The sequence below is a fragment of the Linepithema humile genome, chromosome 2 (assembly GCF_040581485.1).
Source record: "Linepithema humile isolate Giens D197 chromosome 2, Lhum_UNIL_v1.0, whole genome shotgun sequence".
Classification (NCBI taxonomy): domain Eukaryota; kingdom Metazoa; phylum Arthropoda; class Insecta; order Hymenoptera; family Formicidae; genus Linepithema; species Linepithema humile.
Window position 1 is genome coordinate 3,122,228 of NC_090129.1, and position 19,158 is coordinate 3,141,385.

The 19,158-nt window shown below is 35.1% G+C and overlaps 3 protein-coding genes and 1 long non-coding RNA gene across 6 annotated transcripts; 1 reads left to right on the forward strand and 3 right to left on the reverse strand.

The window, feature by feature from the left end:
- Positions 1-673: 673 nt before the first annotated feature.
- Positions 674-9,070, reverse strand: LOC105673894 (phosphotriesterase-related protein). Of its 3 annotated transcripts, XM_012369860.2 has the most exons (13): positions 8,770-9,070; positions 7,930-8,089; positions 7,486-7,676; positions 7,037-7,195; positions 6,724-6,888; positions 6,413-6,633; positions 5,225-6,210; positions 4,286-4,454; positions 3,441-3,631; positions 2,711-2,869; positions 2,063-2,227; positions 1,205-1,428; positions 674-991 (listed from the first exon to the last, which is right to left on the reverse strand). In XM_012369860.2, exons 1-7 carry the CDS (start codon positions 8,801-8,803, stop codon positions 6,076-6,078), a joined length of 1,065 nt encoding a protein of 354 aa, XP_012225283.2. In that variant the 5' UTR covers positions 8,804-9,070; the 3' UTR covers positions 674-991; positions 1,205-1,428; positions 2,063-2,227; positions 2,711-2,869; positions 3,441-3,631; positions 4,286-4,454; positions 5,225-6,075. The 3 variants fall into 3 exon arrangements, with proteins under 3 accessions (XP_012225283.2, XP_012225282.1, XP_012225280.1); XM_012369859.2 differs by lacking the exons at positions 6,413-6,633; positions 6,724-6,888; positions 7,037-7,195; ... (1 more) ...; positions 7,930-8,089; positions 8,770-9,070 and having other exon boundaries at positions 4,286-4,371; positions 5,225-5,573; XM_012369857.2 differs by lacking the exons at positions 6,413-6,633; positions 6,724-6,888; positions 7,037-7,195; ... (1 more) ...; positions 7,930-8,089; positions 8,770-9,070 and having other exon boundaries at positions 5,225-5,573.
- Positions 9,071-9,325: 255 nt separating this feature from the next.
- Positions 9,326-12,220, reverse strand: LOC105673899 (ras-related protein Rab-38-like). Its single transcript, XM_012369867.2, has 6 exons — positions 11,797-12,220; positions 11,204-11,236; positions 10,744-10,840; positions 10,569-10,625; positions 10,118-10,359; positions 9,326-9,725 (listed from the first exon to the last, which is right to left on the reverse strand). Exons 1-6 carry the CDS (start codon positions 11,927-11,929, stop codon positions 9,601-9,603), a joined length of 687 nt encoding a protein of 228 aa, XP_012225290.1. The 5' UTR covers positions 11,930-12,220; the 3' UTR covers positions 9,326-9,600.
- On the forward strand, positions 9,615-10,423 carry LOC136998152 (uncharacterized). The gene is made up of 2 exons (XR_010888780.1): positions 9,615-9,752; positions 10,089-10,423. It is a non-coding gene; the product is annotated as an uncharacterized lncRNA (long non-coding RNA).
- A 1,403-nt stretch (positions 12,221-13,623) lies between the features above and the next one.
- Positions 13,624-19,081, reverse strand: Cdc27 (cell division cycle protein 27). The gene is made up of 13 exons (XM_012369856.2): positions 18,880-19,081; positions 17,900-17,975; positions 17,660-17,807; positions 17,196-17,579; positions 16,785-17,112; positions 16,512-16,700; positions 16,158-16,404; positions 15,894-16,074; positions 15,399-15,624; positions 15,186-15,313; positions 14,770-15,091; positions 14,549-14,696; positions 13,624-14,315 (listed from the first exon to the last, which is right to left on the reverse strand). The coding sequence occupies exons 1-13, from the start codon at positions 18,901-18,903 to the stop codon at positions 14,188-14,190; spliced, it is 2,529 nt and encodes an 842-aa protein (XP_012225279.1). The 5' UTR covers positions 18,904-19,081; the 3' UTR covers positions 13,624-14,187.
- Between the last annotated feature and the right edge of the window lie 77 nt (positions 19,082-19,158).

A 19,158-nucleotide genomic window follows, 5' to 3' on the forward strand; every position in this document is an offset into this window, starting at 1 on the left:
ATTCTTTTATAAGTAAAATGCAATCTGTATAATTTCAGTTGCAATCATATTCATTTGTTATTGTTATTCTTGTTTATAGTCAATTATTTCAATAGTCCATATTTGCTTACTTAAAAAAACAATATTACGTATCAAAAATTTATTGCAATCAATACTTTTAAAAAATTCATATCTGTTGTATGCTAAATTCGTATGTTCAAACTATTTTAACAATTATTTTAACTATTTTAATAAATAAGACAAACGAGAAAAATCCCCATATAGTACAGAACAATTTTAAAAACATTGCAAAACTATTTCATTGCAATATTATAATATTACACAAAAGTTGAGAAATATTGCTTCACTTGTTAGATTGCACATAAAATGTCTGCTTTCAGAAATATTGAAATGTAATTTTATAGCAACATTGCAATGAAACATTATAGTAATATTTTTAATAATGAACAATATGATTGGTTTTAGCTTTGATTTTAATAAACAAATTTTAAAAGCATATAGAAGCATCCGAAATAAGAATAACAAATAAAATTTTTTCTTATTGTCGATTGCTTCTACGCATTCCCGATGTTTGTTCACTTAAGAATTATCCAGAAGCATCTAAAAACTATAATGTACTCTAAATTACAGAATTATATTTTTTTAATATGTTATAGATATTACAAAAGTATCATTGCAGTTTTCAGTAGTTTTTATTCAGTTTTATATTTCTGTAATATCTTCATTACATTGCATTTCCAATCTGCAGCAATATTTCAGTAATGTATTTGGAATATTCTGTGCTGCATGAGTGATCTCCAAACACAGTTCAAATAGTTCAAGTGAAATATTCAAGTATGCAATTTGTCTATATTACTCTTTTCTATGTAAGCCATGATTTGGGATTTTCTTCTAGTATTGTGTCAAAATCTGTCGTAGTCAAACCGTTTTTAAGCATATGATCCTTAGTGTTAGTTAAAATATAAGAGTATCCATGGCCACCAAAGTAACGCTGAAAATCAACAAATAAAATGATTTTTTAAGTTTATCACTAGATTATACCTAATTTTAATTTAATTGTCTTATTATTTTATCGCAAAAATTTAAATTTAAATAATGGAAAAAAATTAAAATAATATTACGATTAATTATTAAAAGTAATTTGAACGATGATTAATTTTACACATTATAATTATAAAAGAACAAAAATATTAAAAGTAAATACCAATTTATTTTTAGTGTGAATATTATGACTTATAAGAACTCTATCTAGGTATTTATTTTCCTTCAGTTTTTTGATACGCTTTATACGCTGTGCATCAGACAGCACGTCGACATTTGGTTCTTGTTGACACATAAAACACTCAGTACCAAATAAAGAAAACTGCAAGTAACAATTCTTGTGGTCGTCAGCGAAAATCAGAAGATCTTCTTTCACGGTCAGGGTGCCTAATAAATTTTTGTTTCTATTTTATTACAACGAATACAGTGCATGAATAGAATTTGTAATATCTTAAATAAAAAACAACAAACAAAATTAATAAAAAGAGTATTTTTCTGATCATTTTTAAATGAACTTAAAGATAAACTATGTGTTTATAATATTTTCAATATTATTAAAAATCTATTGTTTTTATAATATTTTGCTTAAAAGGATAAAAGGATAACAACACAATGTATTTTTTTTTGTTGAAGTTGTAATAAAAAATTTTCAAAAACAGCGAAAAGCAGAAAAAACTACCAACTTCATGCTTCCAAATGCTATTTTAATTTTTTGTCTGCAATAATTTTTTCTTGAGTTTCAACGGTTAAAAAATTTCTCAATTTTGAGTGGCTGAAAAGTGTTTCCCATTTTCTGTGGAGTAGTTTATTAAACTCTACTTTTCACAATGTTTAAAAAATTAAAAAAAAAAGATAAAAAATATGTATAGATAAAAATGAGTACAGAAAGCGAATGATGACTACTTTAATCGGCAAAAATTATTTTGAGTAGCTTTGTGCAATCTTGTTTTCTTAACTTTATTTGACAAGTATATCACAAATATGCTAATTAGAAGAAAAGAAAAAAGTTCATAGCTCTTACGATCGACATAACACATGGCGACCTTGTTGGCGTCACCGCCGGCCTCTTGAAAGATTCGCATTATTTCTTTTGGTGAATCACTATACCATCCAGAACTTAAACTTACGGAACATTTGTATATTTGTTGAATTGTGGCAGCCGCAATAATGGAATTTTTTTCAAAATCTGTTTTACAAATACAACATATGTAGCGTTGAACATGTCAATTAGTACGATTTGAAAATGATATTCGCGCTATTTTATTCCACTTGTAGGTCAGCGTTCCAGCATAATTTCGTAAAGCACAATATATAATCAAAGTTGAAGAAAAATTATTTGAGATGTAATTTTGAACTTATTATTGAAAATAAAAATATGTCCCAATGCTATAATTGTTTTAAATTATAATATCTTCTAGTTTCAATTTCATTTGTGCGTCTTTGCTTTGTTTTTCTTCATTAACATTTTAATATATTATTTCACTTTAAACGTCAAAAGTATAAAAAAGTAAGTTAAAAGAAATAGATCTATGATTATTTTAATGATATTTTGTCAGGCGTCTTTTTAATAGTAAGAAATAATTTTAATAAAATTATTATAATAAATAAAATAATAATAAAAAATATTTAACAGTTAACAGTGCTGAGATAACATATGCAAGCTACGTACCATTTAATGGCCATTCAACTCCTACTCCAATTTCTCCAATAAATCCTGCTTGCACTGTTGAATCATCCCAGCAACCGTAGTCTAACTCATGGTCCATTATATGACACATATGTTCTACTTTTATGCAATTATTCTTTACCGCATGGGCAGAATAAAGTCCTGTCGAATATATGTAATGTTTTACGACTATATTGAATAATACTTTTGTCTTACTAATAATATTTAAATAATATATCAAGTAACGAACAAAATTCGTTCAATTTGGCTGATAATAAACTTTACGAAAAACCACATAAATTTCGTTGATTGCTTGATACATTATTTAAATATTATGAATATAATAAAAATATCATTCAACGGTTGTAAAATACGTATTACTAATATTATTGTAACATAATAAAAAAATAAACAGCATTTTTTTTATTTACTTTTTCCAAACTTTGATATAATAATATCTTTGTGTAATACTCAATTTTTAATTCTATTTAAGTAAAATTTGCGTGAAATTAATTAAAGAATACATAGTTATTTGTGCAACTTTTTCATACTTCAGCTCGTATGTGCATAAATGTGTGTGTGAAAATTTGTAATTTGTTAATCGCATAAAAATTAATGTCTCAATATTTCTCATTTTGATATAAAGGAAAAATCTTGAGCTACATTAAGCTGCAAGAACATCCGGTGTAGAAATTGATATATTACTTTTACCAAGTACACCGCATAACCTTACCAGTTCCAACAATTATGTTGACTCCAGTTTCTTTGCTAATTATTTTTAATGATGAAGTATCGCAATATAAGCCGTGACTACTGTTCTCCACAATGGTTTTACCGCCATGCTGATTGAATAGATTTAATTCATTCAAGGAGTTTAACTTCGTGTCGATGTCATTAAGTGTTAAATTATATTTCGAGCTATACCTGAACCAAGATAAAGTGTTATATATATTATAAGGTATTTATTTATGTGCAATAATTAACACATTGCCTATCACATCACTCACGCGACAACTTTATTTATTCTGCGTATCCTGATAGAAAAATACATATACCTGTTTTTTTGTAGGCTTATTCGTGAGACACAGTAATCGCGCTTTCGGCGGATTAAACGTGACAGTCAATGTGTTAATTAATGACTTATCGTAAAAGCGCATAGAAGATGCAGATTGTAAAAGTGCTTTGTACAAAATTGTCATAAATGTTCAAGACGAAATCGGGATTAATTTTGATATACGCAAAATACTTTGGGCAAAAAATTGCTTAAGAAATAAATCTTTGGCGTTAAAAATATTTTTCTTTTCTCTACAGAATGTCGAATAAAACAACTCACACACATAATTAGTGGAATTGACAAAGCCACATTTACAATACAAATTGCCTTATGGTTGTTAAACGATGTTATTAACACCAATGTTATTTTACAACCAGATTATTCTCTCATATAAACACAGATATCGATACCAAGCTATGTTTTAATCATTTTGTAGTTTTCATTTAGCATATATTAGTTTAGCACATGGATGTTTAGCAAAATATTCTGTAGAGATGCTGTAGAGACATTTTGAATTGACTTACGGAAACGCCGTAAGATGTGAGAGATTATTCATAAATATCTTCTTTTGGTCGTGATTGCGATGATATAGAGGCTTAAATGGAGGCTCCTTAAAATATGAATTAAAATTGCAATATATATGCTCGTGTGTTAATGTTTTACCGAGCTTAGATAGTGGTATTTGTCCCAGTACTGTGCGGTGAAACACAAATAAGATATATGTTAGTCCCGAGATTATATATGTCGCGCGCGATAAATAACAGTGCTAGGCGAAAATTTATAAGCAATTAATTAGTAAAGCAAAAAGTTATATAATATTGATATTCGACGAAATGTCGAATATCATCGTTCGAAATTTCATGGAAATTATCATAAATATGTTATTATAAACACAGTGACATTCAAGCCATAGTTTACCGCAAGCTATTTATCGCGAATGTGAAACCACCTTATAAAATGAATAAAGAAAGAGACACCTTACGAAAAAAATATCTTTATACAGGCAATAAGTAAATTTAAATTTTACATTTAATTTTTTATTTAATTAAAAGTAAATAAAAATTATTAGCTTCTGTATTAACACTATCACAAATCTTTCTACATGACGCAATGATCTACATGATTTAATTTACAGAAAATTATCAAAATGGAGAATATTGAAGCCAATGTAATTTTAATTTTAAAGCTTTGTACATTATTCTATATCTCAATAATATTATATTAATTATAGCAGCGATTTTTATGTCACGATATCTTAAAGACTAGAAAATTTTGTCATTTTCAATAGAATTGTTATCTGCAACTTGCATAACATCTTGAATGTCTATGTATTATATATTGTACATGTATGCAATGATACATAAATCTTAATATGTGTACTATTATAAGTAACAGAATTTGTAAATAAATTTAATAATAATAAATTGTACATTATTTTGTATCGTTTAGTTTTTTACACTCACCAGTTGGCACACACAAAGGCTTGTTTGAATTTGAATTCATTATTACATTAAAAAACCAATGTAATTTATATGTATAGTTCACGTCAAATTATAATAATGTAACCAAATAGTTACTTATAAAATTGTGTTACTTTAATTACTTAATTTACTTATTTGGTTTATCGTATTGTGCAAATGACACATAAAAATATTAAACCACGTCCAACTCACACGAAGCACAGATTGCAACTACCACGGCGTGACACGCCATATTATTCCACTCGAAACATCGCTAGTATATGATATTAAGCTTGTATTGTATACATAGTTAACCTTGATAAGAATTATTCACTGGCAAGAATTATAAGCACGTGATAAAATCAACGATAAATCATTTAATCTCATAATTATTTTTAAATTTTTCAGATATATTGTTTGAGAAAAATATCAAATGTTTTCTATAAAAAAAAATAATTTTTATAACAAGACTGGTTTGCATAAACGAGCATAATTTTTCAGTTTTTTTTAGTACGATAGAATTAGTCGTCTTATCAATTATACATTAATGAGTGCTTAAATGTTTTAATAAATATAAAAGTCGCAGGCGTATTTTATTTTCGAAACATTCAACAAATATGAAGAATTGTCTTTTGTCGAATATCAAGTTTTGCTAAGAGTTATTACAGATTAATATTGTTTTATTAATAAAATACAAGTTTTATATTGTTTTACTTTTACAGTGCAATTAATGTAATAATTATAATAATAAATGTGATAGAAATAAGTCACAGCTGTTTTCGGAATCAATAGGAATGTGACATATAAATTCAATGCTGTTTCTTGAGAAAAGATGTATCTGTTTTGCAGATAAATTACTGCCGAGTAAGCCATCTTCTGGGATTTTCAACCGTCAATAGCTCGACTTCCTCCATTGTGAAGTTCCTGTTTCTTAATCGCGGCACAATGTTATTCACAATGTGGGAATATCCATGACCGCCGAAATTTATCTTGAAAATCAATGCAATATTTTCAAATGCTAATCGCTAATACTGTAATCACTTGCATTTTCCAGATAAATTCTGGTCTTAATTTATAAACTATATATTATTTAATCGTAAACATTCAATTGATATAATTAAAAATAAACCCTAAATTTGCTAAATTTTATTTAAATCGTAAAATTGAATGAAAAAATTAAGAAATACGCACCAGTCTGTGCTTGGTGTGAATATCGTGACTCATAAGCACTCGGTGCAGTTTTCCTTCATCTTTCAGTTTTATTATACGTTTTACGCGCTGTGCGTCTGATGCCATATCGACCGATGGATTCAGTTGATAAAAGGAACACTCGCTGCCGAACAGATCAAATTGGATGTAACATTTAGTATCGTCGGCGAATTCCATGAGATGCTGTTTCTTCGTCAGCGTACCTGTTGAATTCGTTCAATCAATTCACTGCAGTAAATTCGGTGCGCAGATTGTAATTAAAAAATTAATAAAGATAAGTTTGTAGATCTTACGATCGATATGGGACATAATAGCTCTGCTAGGATCTCCACCGGCTTCCTGGTAGATCCGCATTATTTCCATGGGCGCAGATGCGTCTCTGCCGGGATGAAAGCTCACGGAACAACGTAATTGCGCCTGCAACTCGCCGGTCGCGCAAATAGCTCGTCTTTCAAAATCTAAAATTTGAAAGAAACTTAGCTTAGACGATATTCGCTCGAGTTTACTCGATTTATAAACGTAGCGCCGCTTCGTTATATTTATGTTTCCAAAATAATTTGCAAAGTGATTGCGTAAAATATTCCGGCAGTTTAATCATTTGTGGACCTTCGATCGGCCAAGTACTGCCGACTTCGCCGATGAATCCCGCTTTCACCTCGGGACACTCCGTGCAACCCTCTTCCAATTCTTTATACATCAAATTGTACATTTCCTCTTTGGTCATGCCGAGTGTCGATGGCTTTTGCGTACTGGCAACATAATAACCTGATTGCGAAAATATATTGCAACGAATTAATAACAGTAATAAAATGAATAATAATAATTCGTGAGAGCTACATTTATCAATAAAATCTAAAGATACATTTTCTGGTTAACGAAAATAAATGTTACAATAAAAATAAAAATGTATACATTTAAAAAGTTTTTTAGTATTAATGACTCTCTTAATGACAAAGCTATAAATTGAAATTCCATTAATCAGTTCACTTAGAATTAACCAAAGGAATTCAGTTATTTTAGTTTATAAAAGCTTATTCTGAACGACGCATATGTACCAGTTCCAGCAATTATGTTAATTCCCGTGCGTTGACTAACGTCCTTCATTAAAGAGATGTCGCGATTCAGACCATGATTGCTATTTTCCACGATGGTTCCGCCACCGGCTTCCTTGAACAATTCCACATCTGCGTGGACAGCTCTCGCTGCATCATCGTCATAAAATTCCAAATTGTATAAATTGCTGTACCTGATTCCAAAATGTTCAATTAGACGTGTATTTATATTGTTAGCAATATTTATTCATTAATTTTATCATCTCGCAGAGTTTAATTAAGGAATAAATGTGCATTACACAGTTTGTAAAGTTGTTTACATCGAGGAATGTTATTTAACGATGATAAAACTCTTAATTTGATCATTAATATTACTCGCATACCGCGCAAATATACGTTTCGCAAAACACACTTTGTATAGAGATGCAAAATAGTAACATCACTTACGGATATTGCTTTACAAATCCAATGTTATGTAAAAACAAACGATCGTCGAGATAACGTTTCAGATGGCTCGGTGGTGGTACGTAAAATTTGCGGAAATCGAGAGCTAAATGCTCATGCGTTAATGTTTTGCCGAGCTCGGACAACGGTTTGTCTCCTAGCACTGTACCGTAAGTTAAAAATAATAAATTATTAAAAATAAATACATGTACGTGATTTCTCAAGAGATTATAATAAGTAAATATACTATTGTCTAAAATTTCGGAAAAATATTAAAAGTATAAAATTTGAATTACACAGATAAAATATTTTATGGAATTGCAAAAATATGAAATTTGTATCAGACGAGCCACATATTTGAGCTGTCGTTTATCTGTGAATCGCAGATTACTTATCGTAAAAATTTACATCAATAAATGTAATAAACAAGATTTCAAGACGGATTAATTTAATTTAAAAGATTTTCAATCGCGGAATTAAATTAGAGATTAAAATTGATGGATTTTGTATTGAGTTTTCCAAAATCTTCTTAGAATATTAACAATAATTAAAAATTGACTTATGATCTATCTTAATCTATTTTTCAATTCTTAATTTTTATATTTAATTATTAATTACAGCAACGTTTCTTTTATCACGAGTCTCGCAAGACAATTATTTGGAAGAAACAAAAATTTGTAAAAAAATTATTATAAAATTTGCGAGTCCCAGTAGCTGCTAAAAATGACACTGCAATAAATACATTTGTTATTTAATGATAATTTTTACCAAAGTATAAATCATTTTGTATTAAACTCTTAAAAATTCATAGGTAAATACAATAAATAAATTCTTTTCACTTACCGGTTTCCACGCTATTCGTGACATTACCAGCCATACTTTCACTATATATTTCTTAAATGATTTTAAGAAAACCCAAATTAAAAATAGACGAAGAGACTACTTTTTATTTACATTTTACATTCACGTCGATTGATTGTATAATCGAATATCGCTTCAAACTTATATAAACTAGATATTATTTGTATCGTAAATTATGGCATGCAAATCACACATCTAATGCTTACGAGTCGCAGCCCGCAACTACGCGACGTGGCGACGCTTGCTATAAATATATGTACACCAGAGTTGGAACCTAACTTGATCTGAGAACAATCATTATCGTGTTGCATTCAAGGCGCCATTCTTAAATGCTGTTCAAATATCTGGTAATATATTACTGGTTTTATAACGTGTGTTTATCAGAAATTTCCTAATGCACACACAACTGACGTTGACAACAGAGATTCGCACCTGTGCGACACGGTAAATATTCGCATGCCTATTTCATTTCTATTCTCTTTGAAAAATGCGAGAAAATTACATTTTAAAGTTAATTAAAAAATTATTTTAAATCATAAATTTTTTATCTCATTTATTGTATGACTTAGAAATTCAGGAGTAAAGTATACAAGAGTAGTAGATATTATTGGCACAGCCAGTAGCAAGTGGAAATTATCGTATAAAATAGCAATCTAAAACGGTAAATGAGATATTAATAGCTTCATTTTCTTGTCATTGCGTGCAACTTTTTATGATCGTCGCATTCCAGTGCTCGTATTCCGTTATCTGTATCGTTGGTACATATTTTATTAATGCTTATCCTCGACAATTTAAAAATATTTGTTTATCGCTCTATTTGCAGCAACCAGACTTTTCGTGTTTCAACGAGGCCTCTCGTCGTAATCGAATTGAATCACGTACGCCACCCTCGATCTTCGAGCACAAAACCTTTTCCACCAAATAGCGCATCGCTGTATCTGCAAATTTCATAATAATGCAATCAGGTCTCAAGCAGTCATTTTCAAATCGCGCAGCGATTTTCGATAGATTAAGTGCAAGAAAATTGGTATACTATTCAAAATCTGACATGGATTCTCGATATTTGCGATACGTATAATATATGAGTAATTATAAATATTACAAAAGAGTGAACCTAGAAAGCTGCACAGTCATCAATTTTTACTTCAAAAAGTAAATTTTAATTTAATTAAAATGCAAACAGGATTTTAAAATACATCGATACTTATTTCCAAGTCATCTAAATCTATTTCTTTGCTTTTTGGGTGATGCAAATAACAATTTATTCAAATAATAAATGTATAAAAAATATGGATTTCCAGAAATCTGAGGCTTTCGACCGTTCACCTACCGACGTTGGTGTTGTTCTTCGCGGAGGTCGCATACCAGACATCGATCTTGTTCTCTTTGCAGAACCTGGTGATCTGCTCGTTGGTCACCGCGACCGAAATGTCGCACTTGTTCGCCAGGAGTACGACCGGTATGCCCGAGCCATCCGGCAGCGTGACCTTCTCCCGGAGGTCGCCTAGCCATTTCTTCATCGACTGAAAGGTCGCCGCGCGTGAGATGTCGAATACGAGTGCCGCGGCGACTCTGCGTTAGCATCGACGAGCAAAAAATCGAACCGATCGATCGATTAGAAAAAAAAAAAAAACAATTAACATTTCCATTGACAATCGACACATTAAGGAATATTTATAACTTTTGTTTCGACAAAGCGTGCCGTTAAAACTGCAGCAAAATATACACATTAACGATAAGAAATGTGTTGGAGACAACAAACTGATAAAAGTCATATTTACGCGTATTTATAGTAGACCCTCGTCATGTATCCGAATCTCTCGTGGCCGGCGATGTCCCTGAAATTCAGAATGAAATTATCTCCCCTCCTCGTCGTCGCGGGAGATTGAGAAAAAATTTCGGAAAAAACTTTTTTCAGGACGAAAGAATAATACATAAATTGTGCGTCGACAGTACCATAGTTGCAAGTTTATTTTAGTGTGCGGATCCCAATCGAGCGTTTTTATCGCAAAATCGGCGCCTATGGTAATCTTGTAATTCGAGGAGAACTTCCCTGGAAAAGACAGTTATGCGATATTGTGTGCGGTGTGACGCCGACGACGGATCAGCATCGCAAGCTGCAGCTGTACACGTGTTTCTAAAGCGGATCAGCCGACTCTTCTTTCCTTTCTCTTTCTTTGATATACGCGTCATTCTCTCGCGATATCCCACACGATATCCTCTCGCAAAACGCGATCATCTTGTAGACAATTCGCTATTTATTTACTTTTCTCACTTTCTCTAATTGTAGTTTATGTAAATACGCGTATTTCATAATCTGAATTTTGTTTCCGATATCAATAAGGGACTTCTTGCGAAACGATTACGATTGAAAGCGAACAAAGAGAAGAACGAGAAATTGCAGTCATTTTCTCACCTTCCGTGTATCGTCTGACCAGCGCAGTTTTACCTAAAATAAACAGTTTTGTCAAAAAGAGAGAAAATTTATGAATTATAAATTTTGCCGAACTCTTTGAAATTCTCTTCTGTGAACAGAAATTTTACGTTCTCTAAATATATCTAGAATACGTAAGATCTTTTGCAAAATCTCATGTTTTTTTAATCTTTTATTATACGAACTTTTAAAATGTATAAAAATGATAAAAACCGTCAGAAATTATAAAAAAATTTTATAAAATTTGCAAGTTAATCCGTCATCGAAGGTTTAGGATTAGTAATTATAAGTAATATAATAATAATCTTTAAAACTTCTTAAAAGAAACTCATCCATAAATTCTGCAAATTAACGTATCCGAATTATTGTAAACGTTGTTTTGTAAACATGTTCACAAAATTAGCATTCAACAAGTCGTTCAAACCAAAATGAGTAGAGACGATAGAGTACAAGATTATCGGATATTTTCTATCTTATCAATCAACGAGAAATGATTTTTCCGTTCCGATAATCGCGGCCGCGTTCAAAGGCGCGAGTGATTACTTAGCCATCGCAAATTAACCGCCGCGACTCACCGACACCGTAATCGCCGATGACGAGGAACTTGAAGAGGTGCTCCTTGTGATTGAAATTCGACAGGATGATGTCCGAGTCCCGTCTGTACCTGCGCGAGCCCGCACTCGTCGACGTACGATCCGCGCGTCGCATCGCTTTGCGATCGTTTCACAATGTGCTTTGCGAACTATCGAGCGTCTCGTCGGCAATAATGATAAACAGAAGACGCGGGTCGACGTCCACCGTCTTGCTCCCCTCTCGGTCTGTTGTGTCCGCATTTTCGTATTGACGATCGGACGTCTCTCGGCCGTTATCTCGCTTGGTGCGCATCGCCGCGCGCTCAGCGTGCAGCCTCCGATTTTTTTCATGCAGCGTATCTTCACAGCTGTGCCTCGAATTATGTAATTTCTTCTGCTATTGTGGCGATGACTTGTCGCTGAGTCAGCAAACAAGTCTCAGCTCATGTCTATTAATCGGAGAAAGAAGGGAGAAGCGTGAATACACAACACGCGACACAAGTATGTTTTGTCGGCGTGGCGGGGACAAGGTGTGTGTTAGACACTAAAAGCAGCGAGCCCGGTTTCGTAAAAAGTGCAGGCCTTTATTTTGCGCATACACCTCTTCGTAACGAGTTAACACGGCAGCGATTGTTGACCTCGATTGAACTTCCTTGGTTTCTATATCGCAGAGGCTGAATAAAGACAAGCAAACATCACATATATATATATACGCGTACTCGTTTTCTAAAATCTTTGGAGGATAGCTGCGATTCCACTTCCGCTCGTTTGGAAAATCAAATAATAGAGAAATAAAGAGAAAGGGGGAGAGAGAGAGAGAGCGCGCAGTTGTAGAATGCCAGATGTGAAAAAAAAAATGAAACAAATGAATTTTTTCTCCTCTCGAGATGATTATGGAGCAGAGAGGAGAGAAACGCGAAGAGATTAATAAATAAATAAATAAATCGAAGGAGAAAGAAGCAAAGGAGCGGAGAAGATTAGTAGGACACGCGCGGCTTGCATCATACACGACGCATATCTCTCAGTCGGAAATTCGTCTATTTTTTTCTTTTCTCTCTTCCGTTACGTGTCTTTTCCGTTTAATTACGTGTACAATATAAAATGTTACAGTCACGCGCGGTACATACATGTATACACGTACATGCACACGTATATGCTTACTCTGCCAGAAACGACGAGCGGCGATCTCCGCTCCGGATAATTCGATACGCGAGATCGGCAACGGTATTGTACACTTAATATCGACGCAAAGACGCTGTGAATGCTTGTGTGAGCTTCCAGTAATTTAGAGTAAATCCGACAAGTGTTTCTTGGATGTGTGTGTGTGTGTGTGTGTGTGTGTGTGTGTGTGTGTGTGTGTGTGTGTATATATATATATATATAGACATCTCTGCGAGGTGGGCTGTGCTAAATTTTGGGAATCAAGTCGAGATCGGGGCCGAGTATAATCGCGTACGATTACCATATCACCGAAATCGTGAAACGCCTCGGGCTCGTACGATCGATCGAGAGATCGACTTCACGACGGGAATTGCACGATCGTCCGATCGGCCGCTTCGATGCCGAGCCGGCCGGAAAATATCTCCACAATCCACTAAATCAACAATGATAATCATACGAATAATAATAATAGTAATCATAGCGCTAATAGTAGTAGCAATTGATAGCGGTAGATACAATAATAATAATTTACATTTACACAAGACTCTTCCTCTTTACGCGAACGATTAATTAATTACACTACCTAACTATGTACGACATGCTTAAACGTTTAACGTTCGTTCAACCTTTCACGACGCTTTGTAGTCTCCACTCAATCGTGAGTCTCCGACGCCTCATCCGCGAATGAGAACCAAACCCTTTCTCCTTTTTTTTTTTTTCCTTTTCTTTTCTTCCACCTTGTTCCTCTTATTTCTAAGCCTTGCTTAAAAGTTTCGTTAAAGGGTTTTAGCCCGCGCGGCGAAATAAGACATGAGAGAGGCACAATTGTAGAACGCACGAAGAAATATAAAAGATGATCGAGCAATCGTAAAAAAATATACAGAGAGGCAAACGCGTAATGTACAAGTCGATGGAGGATCACGACACGCGCAATGTCTTCTATTGTCAAGAGCACCGCACTCGTGCATTCAGAGGGGGGGGGGGGAGGCTTCGGGGGTCGTGCCAGATGGAAAGAAAATTCCAGAACGCAGAATGAAACCGAAAAATTGTCACGTGAAACAGTTCGCGAAAATATCGACGGTTATTGAATTTTTCAATCAGAAATTACTTTACCGATTCCGCGAGTGCCGGGCAGGTTTTTGGAACAAAGGAACGATTCAAGGGGCCAATAATGATAATGACGCGCCTGCAATGCCGCTTCATTCTTTTTCACGGAAACCTCGCACATCGCTTTCATAAACTATCGTCGCTGTCATCGGCGTGCGGCTCAACGGAGACGTTCCCGGCGAGTGGTGCGGCGCTTCCTTCTCTACTTGTTTCGATGTCCTGTTCCATTGTATTATTTTGTGCTTGTTGTTCGTCTACAAAGGTGCAGATAACTTTCGATGAGTGTCGACGCAAACTTTTGGATCGTGCAGATCACTTTATTATTATAATTATTATATTTATATTAATAATAATTATATTAAAAATAGAATTCGTACTTGCGACGAGCTCTTTCTCAGTCACTTGAACACGAAATAAACATTTTCGTGTGAATTGTCTAAAGCTTGGGAAAGATTTCACAAGTTTAAAATACTATATCTATAAATACCTGATTGCGTCGGCGGAGAATCGTCGTCTCCTTGACCCGGACTCAAGATAGCTTCCTTAATTTGACTATTAACGCCCTTCGGATCTAGATCGGTTGCCCAACTAAAGTACATTAACGCGAGATGGGTATTGCCTAATTTTTTGTGTACCTGTTCGAAAAGATTCCATATGAGAAAAGTCAGAAATTAGGAACTCAGTTGTTCGATGAATCGATCTTCTTACCTTTCCTATCGAATAATAGACTAGAGATTCTTTGGGTACAATATTCTTCAACTCCTCGAACTCTCTGAGAGCTTCCGTGTGTCGACCGATGGAGAAATTAATGCTCGCGCGGTGGAACTTGCACAAAGTATTATCCGGATCGTTAATTAGCGCGGTGTTCAAAGTCTTCAACGCCTGGTCGGTCTTCTTCAAGGCGTGCTGCACGACGCCTATGTGGCACATTATCGCAGAATTCTGCGGGTTTATTTGCAGGGCACGTTTGAAATGTAATTCCGCTAAGCTGTATTGTTCCTGTTTCGAAAATATCGTTCCCAATCCGAACCTTTGCGGAAAAATATTTCACATATAAAATTAGAGTGCGATCGAATGATAATGAACATCAAACAACACTGCGTCTTCTCTTTACGAGAACTTACCACGCATTGTAATGTCTAGAATCAAGTCTGATGGCATTGCGGAAAGCAGTAATCGCTTTATCCAACTCTTCAGTCAGGACGTATTCGTGTCCTAGTAACGTATAGGCATACGGGAAATTAGGATCCACCTAAAAATATATCAGAAAGTCATGTTACTTTTGAGTAAACATATGCGCCGTTTGGTATTTCGGTGTATCATAGATAAACGTATACCTGAATAGCTCTTTGGAAAAACTTGATTGCAGTCTCGTGTTCCGTTTGCGCCGAGAAAAGATTGCCCGTGGCGCACCACGCCGCGGCGGAATTACGATCATGGGAAACTAGATCTTGAGCGAGCGTGGACAACTGTACTTCGGAATGCAGATGCCACAGAACGGTGCTGTAAATCTCCATCAGATCCGTTCTCTGCGGCTCCAGCTGCCGCACTTCGGCGAAATAACTGTGTACAAAAGATAGTAAATCAAATTGAAGGGAGAAAATTAAAGAGAAATACAATCTCTCATTAACACGTTATGTGTGCGAGAAACGGGAAACTACGCCAACGCAGCATTTCACGCATTTGTTTTAGCCCGCATATAATGTGTTAAAAAAACAAAAAAGTATAAAATATTACACTTTGTTCTAAAGCCTGAGCACACGCATGCTCGATTCACTATAAAATGCTAAAACAAACATCTAATGTTCTTCTAATTATAATGAATTTATCACCTTGCAGCCTTTTTGTAATCCATCATTTCGAAATGCGCACGAGCTAGCATAGAAAGCACCCAACCAGTGTTGTAGTGTTGCGTCGGCAGTATGCTTAGTATTTCGACCGCCAGCGAACACTTGAACTGGCTCAAGTGTTGATATGCGGTGCCTAATTCTCGCAGCAAAGACATCAGTCCCTCTGAAAAATCACGGGCAAAAATATATTTCCCAATTATCTTGAGAAAAAAAGGAAGACGTGAATTGATTAAACAATTAACGTACCTGCTGACTGCTTTTGTAATGTTATCCCAGAGTGCATATTATTGTTCTGAGTGTTGAGTGCGTTCGCATTAGCTACAGCTTTCTCCGACGTCACCGTTTCACTCTTTTCCTTTTCACTCCTATTCCTCTCGTTCAGCTCATTGAAATTAGTTTTGTTCAAATTTGCCTTGGCGAGTCTCGCTTTTGTCTTCCTAGACGGAGACTTCGGGGTGGCGAATTTGTTCCTATTAGGTGACTTATTATTTTCCTGAAATATACCCAAGTTTTGTCAGATTACGAGCAAACGGCGAAACGAATGCAATTAGACGCGTCAAAACTAAAAGAAAAAAACTCAAGATTAAAAAAAAATCGCACCTTTACTGAATTGTGGCTGAAGAGCCGCGACGAACGTCTGACATTTGTGCCCTGAAATGTCGGCGACGGAGGCGAAGTCGGATTGGCGGCTGTCACTGTCACAATGTAGGCAGTGTTGCTAGCATTGCCCGACTGGGAAAATACAGATTTGCCCTGCTGCAGCGGCGTCTCTTTTCTCGACATCAATTGCTAAAAAAAAAAAAAAAAGGTCAAACATGAGAACATCGAGTCACTATATGCGTTATAAAGTAAAAAAAAAAAAGATGCACTCACCCCTACATGAGCTCTTAGATTACTAACGCGTTTCGCCAGGCTCTTCTGATCGTTCGCTTCTGTGAGAGTCGCGTGCGAGGGCGGGGCAGTTGGCTCAGGCGTGTTGCTCTCGAGCGGCAAGATACCGAAGCTAGGCGTAAGCGGGCTCATGGAGTTGCTGAACATGCTGCGGTAACGCGACATGTGCTTGGCCCTCGGCGATATCGAGGAACAGTTGCTATGAACCGACGCGTTTTGCGGGGTGTCTTCTATAGCGGAACACAATCGCACTTGCGGTACCTGACCGCCGTTTATCAACGTCGGCGCTGTCGTCGTTTGCACGGGCGTGCTGCAAACACAAGTTGGAATGGTCGGCAAAATAAAATAAAGCGGAACACTTAACCATTATTTTCTGCAGGTGTATGCACATACGTGTTAGTGCCATTTGACATTGGTGTACTATTGGCGTTATTCCCAGGTACAATGAAATCCGGCTCGGCGATATAGTTGAGCGTAGACGTGGTACCATGGCACATGGCGAACGAATCTAGTTTGTCTAGTTGAAAAACCTTGGCGGGGTCCACCTTCTCGCCAACGTTGCAAAGCTCCTCGAACGAATGCCAGAGGAAGGGATTCAGTTTTAAGGCCAGCTTGTGCGCCTCGTTGCCTCTTGCGGTACGCATCATTTTGTAATAAATCTTCGCTATTATCTGCAGGGAAAAGCATGCCTGTTCCCCAAACTGAGCTATTATTTCTTCCAGATTCTTTAACTGCTTGTAATATCCGCCGATTATCGCAGCTTCTGCTTCGGCATATCTGGCAAGTGTTCGATAAAAGATATATTTGCATATGCACATTTGTAGGGGTACAAAAAAATGATATGATATGTTACTTACTTTTCCAGATCGTAACAACATTTTGCTAATAGAAATCTACACTGGGCTGAACTGGGTGCCCTTTGAGCTAATAAAGCATAAGCTTGTCTAATCCGGCCAGAACGATAATAACATGTTGCCAAAAGAAACAAACTTTCCTCTGTGTCCACTGCGCAAGAACAAAATCAATATAAGCATACAATATTTCAAATTCATTTTCATAAGAATATAATAAACCTATAAGTTAAAGAAAAATCTTACCTTCTGCACACAGTCTTTCTGCCAGGAATATAGCATCTGGATAAGCATAATGATTCAAACAATGCCATATGGCTGCCTAAAATTGGAAAATTCAATATTTAGCACCTTGATTAGTTAATTACACAATATTACAATAATTAATGTAACAATAGCGATACAAGTTATTAAGTTAGTGATACAATATAATATTTTAAGAATTAAAGAAACGCATAAATCTTTAACTGTGCATATGTGATTGATAATAACATAAACATAATAAAATATGTTGGTGTTTATTGAAGACTCCAAAATGCATATTTGAGAGCATTTCGTATATTTCAAAGTATCACAGTCTATATATATCACGAGTGTCTGGTATGATTCGCATTACTTTGCTCCTCAAGTTGATAAGATAGAATAAATGTGCACTTTATCGCATCCAATTGTAAATAATACAAATCTCTCCAATTTGCTCAATTTATACATGCATCATATTCAAATTTGCAAATATAATTTACATATATAAAACGATAAGTTATGTTTTAACAATCTGCAAGATCACAGTGGCTACAAATACTTCTGGAAAGTAGCATTTCTCTTTGGTATGCACGCATCTCAATTAATTTTTTACAATCAACTACACTCATTATTAGACTATTAAAATCCGTAAATCTGGTAAAGTTTAGCGCTTATTTATAGCTAAAGACCCCCCACCGCCGTACACGTTTTCTTTGCAATAAAGCAAACAATCCTAAAGATGTACGTTTCGAACGTGAATAGAGACGACAAAAATTAGAGTGGAAAACGTCATTCTCAGGAAGGATCTCGATACAAAGGTGATTGCAAAATCGACCGTTCGACATAATTAGAGACGTCGAGATGTGCTTTGCGAATGCTTTCGATCGGCAAAGACGTCAATAGTATTGAATGCGGATGCGCCTCGGTACACAAATTCGCATGTCACAGCACGATAGCTCCATGGATCGAATACTTTTTCTTACCTGCACTGGCTCCTGCACGATCATCGTTCACACTGCCAGCGTGATCATAAACAGAACGTCGGCCCACCGGGCGCGCTTCGGTGAAATTTAACGATGGAGATGTTCCAAAGTCGCACGACTGCTATGTGTATATATAAAAATTTCTCAGGAGTCCATCTTTGCTTCGATTCTTTTGAAGCGAGCGACTGCTTTCAAGTTGCAAGACTGCCAACATGTGCACCGCAAGGTCGCTAGACTTTACGGCTTACACGCAACGCGGCGACACTCAATTCATCTAAT

Excerpts from the sequence above, each read along its gene's own strand:
- LOC105673894 (XM_012369857.2), bottom strand. The coding sequence starts at position 5,264 with ATGAATTCAAATTCAAACAAGCCTTTGTGTGTGCCAACTG. Across the intron at positions 4,455-5,224 it reads GCCTTTGTGTGTGCCAACTG|TACTGGGACAAATACCACTA; the intron begins GTGAGTGTAAAA and ends TTCACCGCACAG. Across the intron at positions 2,870-3,440 it reads CAACATAATTGTTGGAACTG|GACTTTATTCTGCCCATGCG; the intron begins GTAAGGTTATGC and ends TATATTCGACAG.
- LOC105673899 (XM_012369867.2), bottom strand. The coding sequence starts at position 11,929 with ATGCGACGCGCGGATCGTACGTCGACGAGTGCGGGCTCGCGCAGGTAC. Across the intron at positions 11,237-11,796 it reads CATCGGCGATTACGGTGTCG|GTAAAACTGCGCTGGTCAGA; the intron begins GTGAGTCGCGGC and ends TGTTTATTTTAG. Across the intron at positions 10,626-10,743 it reads AAAATAAACTTGCAACTATG|GGACATCGCCGGCCACGAGA; the intron begins GTACTGTCGACG and ends TCTGAATTTCAG.
- Cdc27 (XM_012369856.2), bottom strand. The coding sequence starts at position 18,903 with ATGATCGTGCAGGAGCCAGTGCAG. Across the intron at positions 17,976-18,879 it reads TCGTGCAGGAGCCAGTGCAG|GCAGCCATATGGCATTGTTT; the intron begins GTAAGAAAAAGT and ends TTCCAATTTTAG. Across the intron at positions 16,075-16,157 it reads ATTACAAAAGCAGTCAGCAG|AGGGACTGATGTCTTTGCTG; the intron begins GTACGTTAATTG and ends GTGATTTTTCAG.